The sequence below is a fragment of the Monodon monoceros genome, unplaced genomic scaffold (genome assembly GCF_005190385.1).
Source record: "Monodon monoceros isolate NGI ecotype Baffin Bay Population unplaced genomic scaffold, NGI_Narwhal_1 Super_Scaffold_6, whole genome shotgun sequence".
Lineage (NCBI taxonomy): Eukaryota > Metazoa > Chordata > Mammalia > Artiodactyla > Monodontidae > Monodon > Monodon monoceros.
In genome coordinates this window covers 37,507,345-37,516,798 of record NW_021703783.1, presented here as the reverse complement: position 1 = coordinate 37,516,798, position 9,454 = coordinate 37,507,345, and the positions used below count along the sequence as shown (strand labels likewise).

At 42.0% G+C, this 9,454-nt stretch overlaps 1 protein-coding gene across 2 annotated transcripts in view; it reads left to right on the top strand.

Moving 5' to 3' along the window:
- The first annotated feature begins 4,858 nt into the window (after positions 1–4,858).
- The window catches only part of LOC114885104 (tubulin alpha-1B chain), a 44,271-nt gene continuing 39,675 nt past the window's right edge, over positions 4,859–9,454 (top strand). Inside the window, exons 1-4 of one of the 2 annotated variants that reach the window (XM_029204479.1) lie at positions 4,859–5,031; positions 7,060–7,282; positions 7,425–7,573; positions 7,932–8,876. In XM_029204479.1, coding sequence (XP_029060312.1) covers positions 5,029–5,031; positions 7,060–7,282; positions 7,425–7,573; positions 7,932–8,876 — 1,320 coding nt within the window. In that variant the 5' untranslated portion in view covers positions 4,859–5,028. Of the gene's footprint in view, positions 5,032–7,059; positions 7,283–7,424; positions 7,574–7,931; positions 8,895–9,454 lie in introns of both variants that reach the window. The other variant, XM_029204477.1, reaches the window with a different exon arrangement.

Below are 9,454 nucleotides of genomic sequence, written 5' to 3'. Positions count from 1 at the left end.
ATTTACAAGCTGGCATTACTCTGTAAAGAATGATTTTCTCTGGTTAACTAGGGCCATTTGGTCACCTTGAAATACAATTTGTACAGGAAATGCAGGACAAATGCTCAATTCTTTATTTGACTATATGATTGCCAGTGTATAGAATATGCAGTTGGTGCCCCAGTTATTTCCAATGGTGCAATGGTATCAGATGATTATTTTTAATTCACTTTTATCTTTTTTTAATTTTCTTCTGCTTTTTGGGGATAACTTTATGAACTCATGAGTTTATACTGTTAAAATTAACATATTATAACTGTATTACGACATGATCAGTGATATGTATTACAATAAGATCACTCCAGCTGTTGCATGGAGACTGAACTGCAGAGGGGTAAGAGTGAGTGAATGTAGAGGAAATCTAGAAGGGCACTGAGGTTTTCCAGGCAAGGGATGATGTACTTATTAGAGTGGAAGCAATAGAGATGAAGAGAAAAGAATAATATTTGAGAGATATTTAGGAGGTAGACTTGGCAGGACTTAATAATTAATTCTATGGTGTTCAGAAAAGGAGATGGAGATGTCAAGAGTAATTCTTGTTTCTGATTTGAGAAACCAGATGTGTGCTGCTCTATTTACTGAGCAAGAGAAACTTGTAGGAGGTGCATATTTTTGAGACGATAACTAGTTCAATTTGGGATACATGTGAGAAACCCAGCCAGAGACTGGAAGTTTACCATAAGATCTGGATCTAAAAGATGTCAAGCAAGACAGGAATAAAGACGCAGACGTAGAGAATGGACTTGAGGACACGGGAGGGGGAAGGGTAAGCTGGGACGAAGTGAGAGAGTAGCACTGACATATATACACTACCAAATGTAAAATAGATAGCTAGTGGGAAGCAGCTGCATAGCACAGGGAGATCAGCTTGGTGCTCTGTGACCACCTAGAGGAGTGGGATAGGGAGGGTGAGAGGGAGATGCAAGAGGGAGGGGATATGGGGATATATGTATATGTATAGCTGATTCAATTTGTTATACAGCAGAAACTAACACACCATTGTAAAGCAATTATACTCCAATAAAGATGATTTTAAAAATTAAAAAAAAGAAGAAGATGTCAAGGAGCCATCGGCATATAGAAAGGATCTGCAGCGTTGGGAATGAACACACTTACCAGACACTAGGGCAAGATCCATAGAATAAAATTAGGAAAAAGTCTAGGACCGAACCTTGAGGAACTCCAACATTTAAAGATTAGGAGAAGAGGAAGAACCAGCAGAAACTGAGAAGAAACAAAAAAAGTAGGAGGGAAACACAGAAAACAGAGAATTTTTGAAGCCAAGGGCACAAAGCGTCTCAAGAAAGAGATAACCGGGCTTCCCTTGGTGGCGCAGTGGTTGAGAGTCCGCCTGCCGATGCAGGGGACACGGGTTCGTGCCCCGGTCCGGGAAGATCCCACATGCCGCGTAGCAGCTGGGCCCATGAGCCATGGCCACTGGGCCTGCGCGTCCGGAGCCTGTGCTCCGCAACAGGAGAGGCCACAGAAGTGAGAGGCCCGCGTACCGCAAAAAAAAAAGAAAGAAAGAGATAACAGTCGACTGTGACAAAGCTTATCACAGGTCAACAAGAACCAAAAAGTGTCCAATGGATTTAGCAACAAATGGAGAGGGCATTTGGTTTCAAGAAGTGGTAGGAGCAGAATCCAGACTGAAATGCATTTAGGGATAAATAGGAGGTGAAGAGGTAGAAAAATTGCTAGACAACTCCCTCGTTTCCTACATAAGTTAGATACATGGGGTCATGCAATGGATTCTACAAGGCTCCTCCCCATACACACACAGAAACACATGCCATTCTCAAAACTATATACTTGTACTTGTTTTATTACTTTGATTGGACCAGAAGATTCTAGAGAAAAGAGACCATGTTACTACCTCTGAATTCTCCATGCTACACTGGATGGTCCAGGGCTTATTGCAGACAGCAAGTAAATGCTTATTGAATAAGTAAGGTAAAATACTTTATTAAATACCTTTAAATTATTAACCATGATAATAGTTATGAAAATATGCACAGACAGAAATCATTCATTTAATTCAACAAACATGTATATGATGTTTACCATATGCTAGGCAATCTGTGACTAGGATTCACATTTTAATGAAGAGGAGATGTAGACACCCAAATAAATAATTTAAATTCCACAAATATTATGAAAGAAAAAATGTTTTATCTTAATTTTATTGTGGACAAGAAAGAATACATTAGTAGAATATTTATATATGTATACTGATGTAAGTTAAAGAATTTGGCAGTAAATATAAAGAAATGATCTAGTAGGACTTCCCTGGTGGTGCAGTGGTTAAGAATCCGCCTGCCAATACAGGGGACACAGGTTCAATCCCTGGTCCGGGAAGATCCCACAGGCCACAGAGCAACTAAGCCCGTGTGCCACAACTACTGAGCCTGCACTCTAGAGCCCACGAGCCACAACTACTGAAGCTCACCCGCCTATAGCCCATGCTCTGCAACAAGAGAAGCCACTGCAATGAGAAGCCTTTGCACCTCAACGAAAAGTAACCCCTCCTCGCTGCAACTAGAGAAAGCCTGCACACAGCAACGAAGACCCAATGCAGCCAAAATTAAATAAAATTTTTTAAAAAATGATCTAGTAAAAAAATTTTTTTTGCTTCCCATAGCTTGTATGCTATTAAGTCAGATAATCAGGAACAAAAAGAATAGATTATTATTTCCCCTCCTCTCCCATTTATATATTTAAGATTAACAGTGCTCACATAGTCTATTTCTGACCTAGATCTTATTGTTACTTATGTCCAAGAGGAGGGAAAAAAATCCCAATTTTCATGAATGCTTCTGAGATAGAATTACAAAGTATCAATTGCATGAGCCCTCCTCTCTTTTATTTAATCCTCTGTAAATTGCAGTAAAGAACTGAGACTATTGGGGAAATGACATATTGCTTTCATATTGTAAAGAAAATAAAATTCAAGACTGTGCCTCTTATTCCAAAAAAGGAGATTTGTACACTTTACCATGGTCCAGTTGTGTGTAATTTATTTCTTTATTAAACTTTTGAAAGAAGTATTTTCAATGAGCTACTTATTAATCCTTATACTTCCCTATGCCATTTAATTCTTACTTTTGTTAAATGTATTTCCTGGTTCAGTAAAAAGTATTCAAGTCATCCTCAACCCTTCTGTCTCTTTACTGAAATATACTTTTATTTGCTAAAGGTATAGAGACAAGATAATGAAAATTATTTTTCCTGTAAAATATGAAAGAAGTAGATAAAATGATTTGTATGTCGGGTCTCATTTTTTTCTAGGGATGACTACCGCAGCAAATTTGAACAAGTAAACCAGAGCTGTGGCTCTCAGGCTAGAAAAATCCATGGTCGCCACTGTCACACCACAACCTGCAGCAGCTGTCTCAATCCCTCCCTCCCACACCCAAGCACTGACTGCCAGCCCAGCAGGAATGAATGGGCTCTGCAGAGCACTATAAATGGTGCTGCAGACGCTGAAAATCTGTTGCTAAAAACCAAAAGGAAAAATTATCCACCAAAATACAAATTTTCAACTTCGGTGGCAATAACAACCTTCTTTACCTATGAAATTTCATTAGCAACGTCAAATGGTACCCAGTCAGAGTCATATTCCGCATACCACATCCTTGTTGGTAATGGAACCTTTCTAAATAGCAAAAGAATGTTACTGCAATCCATTTCCTAGGGCTGAAAGCAAAGCCTTTTGTCCCAAGAGGCAATTGAGCAACCACCAGAGTCTCTAGTTGAATAGCAACAGTATGAGGCTGGCTACAATTCCCACAGTTAAAAGCCTAATCTTAGAGAAGGAGAATTTACTGAATTCGCATAAGAGCTACATAAAAAAGAAATGCAGTTATTGAGCTGACATCTACACGGTCGTCTGTGGAAGGAGACAATATTACAAAATGGTTTTCTTTTTTACACTATACAGCGCTCCTCCTTTTTAATTTTCTCTTTCCGGAAGAGAGAACAATGAAGAATATAACTGCATGCACAGGTAGTACTAGCTTCTGAACTCAGTTCTTTCTCTTTGTATTTTCTCAATTCTATATTAGGCAATATGATTCATTTTAAGGAACAATACACTACATAAAATATATTACATAGACTTCTGGTAAAGGAATATTTCTAGCAGACTAAGTATGGTATGTTCATTAGATTTTAATTATCTTCATGTTAGAACTACTTGTGTGCTTCCATATTTAGTATGATTATTCTTTCCATCTTCTGTTTTTGTTTAACTATTAGGGAGAGGGTTGCAAAAGAAGGTCTGAAAATAAATTACTTGAACCTGAGAAACCATTTTGGATGGTCCTATTATTGAATTTTTTTTAATTAAAAAAACATTACATTTACCCAAGCCATTTTAAGCAACATTCCCATCTTCTCTTCTACTTTATTTTTAAGGCAATTAGAGATGTTGAATCCTCACCGAATGCAGTTTCGTATTCTTTGAGGGAGGGGCTGGGAATAATTTTCCATTAAATATCTCATCTCAAATTCTGCGATTACATGTTGGGTAAAAAAACTCTTACATTGGTAATTTTAACTGTAGTTTGAGGTTTAAACAACATAAAACCATCCAACTCTAGTTCTCTTTCTTCCCTCCCCTCACCCGTTCCCAACCCCACCCCATAATGGATGTTCGGCTGACTGTTTTTGCACGGTCTCTTTGTCTGAAGGATGCAAACAGTCTATGGATGCTAGGGAAAAAGGGGTGGGTGAGAGATTACCTCATCCCATGTCGCTTGCACCAATCACCACTCTTCTGTCGTGGCTTCTCTGGGCAGATTGAGGGGTCTGGACCAACAGGAAAAGGCCCCAGCCCATCCCCATGGTGACCGAGTTGTATATAGGGAGCCGCATCCGCCCATGTGCCGCAGGTTCTCTTACATCGACCGCCTAAGAGTCGCGCTGTAAGAAGCAACAACCTCTCCTCCTCCTCTCCGCCATCTGCTCGGCAGCCACAAAACAGCAACTATGGTAAGAATGTTTTCTCCGGCTCTTTGTGACCGTTGGGTGGGGTCAGCCTCCCAGGGTCTATTTGGAAAATCTTCTTCCTTTACAACTCGTTTGGATCAGTGTAGCTTTACGCTTTATTTGCAAGGTTGAGATTTGCCCCAAATCCTTGAGCCCGGCCGCCGCCGCAGTGCGGGGTGCAGGAGCCCAGCCAGAACCGCGTCCAGGGCGCAGCGGAACAGTGAAGGAGAACAAAGGCGGCGCGGAGGGAGTTTTTGTTATCCGAGCCCTTCGTTGCAGCAAGCAGCTCATGGGGCAGGGAAGGCGATATCGGCGTCGCCTGCTCGGCCCCTATGTGTGCGCAGGTATTCGTGTGACTCGAAGAGCCCTTCCTCGCGTTGTTCCCCAGGGACAGAGAGAAGAGGAGTCGACCAAAAAGTCGGGGGTCGGTGGGTGTTGCTGGGAAGAAGAGGGGGAGAGAAGGAAAGGGACAAAGCGGAGCTTCGGGTTAATATAAAAAGATCCCTCGCCAGTTCGTTGACGTTTTAGAAAGATACCCATGTATTAACGGGGAAAATGGTTAGTTTCTGTTGGAACCCGTGGCGGCCGGCGTCAAGGCGGCGCAGGGGCGGAGTTGTTTGTTTCTTGCTACTCTGGCCTTGGAACCACAGGGCGGGGTTCGCCCTCACTAAGCCTCCTCTGTCAGAAGACTTTTAACAAGCCTTTCATCATTGCAGACGCCGTAGGCGTTAAAAGGTTTTTCATTCACTGTTAAAACTTAGATGAAATTTTTTTTTCTTGAGGAGCAAAATCACAATTCACTTGACAAGCCCTTTAATGTCTGGTGTGGGGCCGCCCAGCCCTGACTGACTCGTGTGTGTCCGTCTTGGCCGCTCGTTCAGCGAGAGAGAAAGCCGATTTTGTGAGCCAGGGTGCTGTATTGCGGAGGACCCAGGGAAACGCCCTTCCCTCCGCCCCCCCCCCGCCCCCATTTGTCAGTGAATAGACAACGGATAGACAAAGGAAGCTGTAGCCATGGAAGCCAGAAAGAAGACACTCTGTTGAATGTAATGAGTATGAATATTCTGTATTCTGTGGTGGTTACAGAATCTCAGAATGAAAATACTATTTTGTTGTTTTAAATAATATTTCGTTATCCTTTCACTGGGCTTTTATTCCTTGTTTGGTAGCTTCTCATGTGCTATTTATTTGTAATTTAGGAACCGTTGTTTTAAAGATACTAATAATTTTTCAGTTTTTTGCAGTGGAGAAGATTCTGGGAAAACTTTTTTTTTTTTTTTAAGAAATGAAAATGCTGCAGACAAAGAAGACATACTCTTGTGCAGCTGTCTTTTGTTCTAGTGCATCTTCATTAATTCATTTCAATGTAGGCATATGGTCCCAGGCTGGGTCAGAGGAGGAAAACTGGCAGAATAGCACAATGAGATCATGTAGGCAGTTGCTGGAAATAGAGCTTGCTCTGTTAAATAATGTAGCAGACAGTACAGGCTGGCACCAGGCACAGCAAATGCAGCAATGCAGCAATGCAGAAGGCATTCCTTGTTTAGCTTCTAACCCGCTAGTACTGATGGTTTCTGCAGAAAGACTGCAAAAGGGTGTGGCTTCCAGCCTCAGCTGCAGTACAGATGTCCATGTTGGAATACCAAGTCCTATTTAGCAGAAATGCTCATCTGTATTTAAAGGGAAAGGAGGCACTAATATTGATTACAGTTAATTACTGATTGAATTTACTTCATTTTACAAATTCTGTGCTTTGAATATTTTTTAAATATGAGAAATCTTCTATTCAAGCCTGGCTTTTGGAACAATGGGCTTGCACCATGTGCTAAACAGTGCAACATTATTCTTCAGACCACACGCATCTGCAGCATTTACAGCAGGTGGTTTTCCTTAACTGCTTCTATTGTGTTATGAATATGACCTCAAATAAATTTGAAGAATACTTCTATATTTCTTAGTTTTAGAAATTTACTGAAAACTGAAAATGCTAATACAACTAATTTTACAGTTTTTTTCTGTTCCTTCCCACAGCGTGAGTGCATTTCCATCCACGTTGGCCAGGCTGGTGTCCAGATCGGCAATGCCTGCTGGGAGCTCTACTGCCTGGAACACGGCATCCAGCCTGATGGCCAGATGCCAAGTGACAAGACTATTGGGGGAGGAGATGACTCCTTCAACACCTTCTTCAGTGAGACAGGCGCTGGCAAACATGTGCCCAGGGCAGTGTTTGTAGACCTGGAACCCACGGTCATTGGTGAGTTGACCTCAGTAACCCCAATGAGATCCTGGAGGTCTGGGACAGAAGGTGTGTCCTGGGGGCTCCACTGATGCCCTGGGGTCGAGCAGACTTGTGCAGGTTGTTAGTGATGGGTGGCTGCTTCGTTTTCCTTTTCCAGATGAAGTTCGCACTGGTACCTACCGCCAGCTCTTCCACCCTGAGCAGCTCATCACAGGCAAGGAAGATGCTGCCAATAACTATGCCCGAGGTCACTACACCATTGGCAAGGAGATCATTGACCTCGTCTTGGACCGAATTCGGAAACTGGTATGTTTATTCTCAAGAATAAAGTAAATTAATGAATCTAAGGGAGATATTTGAAATATGCTCTTTTTTTCAAATACAGAATTGAAATGTAATAAAGAGTGAGGTTAATCCTTTAAAGTTTTTTTTAATGTTCAATTAAAATATGAACTATTGATGTCATTTTATAAACATTAATGGAGATATTTTTAATAAATACTGAGTAATTTAAGGAAGGTCTACATTTTTAAAAAAGTGTTTCTTGTCAGAATACAACCTAAGTCTTTGGAGTTAATATGAAAAGTGAAAATACTTAATTATGATTATTATGATGGTATCACAAAGAGCAATAACTATGTTTTTTCTATTCTTTTGTAACAAGGCTGACCAGTGCACAGGTCTTCAGGGCTTCCTGGTTTTCCACAGCTTTGGCGGGGGAACTGGTTCTGGGTTCACCTCCCTGCTGATGGAACGTCTCTCTGTCGATTATGGCAAGAAGTCCAAGCTGGAGTTCTCCATTTACCCAGCCCCTCAGGTTTCCACAGCTGTAGTTGAGCCCTACAACTCCATCCTCACCACTCACACCACCCTGGAGCACTCTGATTGTGCCTTCATGGTAGACAACGAGGCCATCTATGACATCTGTCGTAGAAACCTCGATATTGAGCGCCCAACATATACTAACCTGAATAGGTTGATAGGTCAAATTGTTTCCTCCATCACCGCTTCCCTGCGATTTGATGGAGCCCTGAATGTTGATCTGACAGAATTCCAGACCAACCTGGTGCCCTATCCCCGCATCCACTTCCCTCTGGCCACATATGCCCCTGTCATCTCTGCTGAGAAAGCCTACCATGAACAGCTTTCCGTAGCAGAGATCACCAATGCTTGCTTTGAGCCAGCCAACCAGATGGTGAAATGCGACCCTCGCCATGGTAAATACATGGCTTGCTGCCTGTTGTACCGTGGCGATGTGGTTCCCAAAGATGTCAATGCTGCCATTGCCACCATCAAGACCAAGCGTACCATCCAGTTTGTGGACTGGTGCCCCACTGGCTTCAAAGTTGGCATTAATTACCAGCCTCCCACTGTGGTACCTGGTGGAGACCTGGCCAAAGTACAGCGAGCTGTGTGCATGCTGAGCAACACCACAGCCATCGCTGAGGCCTGGGCTCGCCTGGACCACAAGTTTGACCTGATGTATGCCAAGCGTGCCTTTGTTCACTGGTACGTGGGTGAGGGCATGGAGGAAGGAGAGTTTTCTGAGGCCCGTGAGGACATGGCTGCCCTTGAGAAGGATTATGAGGAGGTTGGTGTGGATTCTGTTGAAGGAGAGGGAGAGGAAGAAGGAGAGGAATACTAAAGTTAAAATGTCACAAAGGTGCTGCTTTTACAGGGAAGCTTATTCTGTTTTCAACATTGAAAAGTTGTGGTCTGATCAGTTAATTTGTATGTAGCAGTGTACACTCTCATGTACAATTACTGACCTATGCTTTCAAACACGACGCTTTGTTATAGATCCAAGCTATCCATTTCTCTGATGGGTTTGAATAAAGTATTCCCTGTCTTAAATGAGCTCAGTTTTGTGCCTTCTATGTGGGTGTCTGAAAATTTTCATCTCTTCAGTAGACTGAGAAGAAAGAATAACTATTGACTGTGGTTTATACATATTCTATGCAATGATTTATTTTTTAATTTTACATTGTCTTAGTATATTATAAAACTTATTTATAAAATATAACATGCATATCTAAAGATTACTATTAGATGTAAATCAACCGTACTTCAATTTTAAAAATCGATTAAAAAAAAAGGCGGTAGGGCTTCCCTGGTGGCGCAGTGGTTGAGAGTCCGCCTGCCAATGCAGGGGACGCGGGTTTGTGCCCCGGTCCGGGAGGATACCAT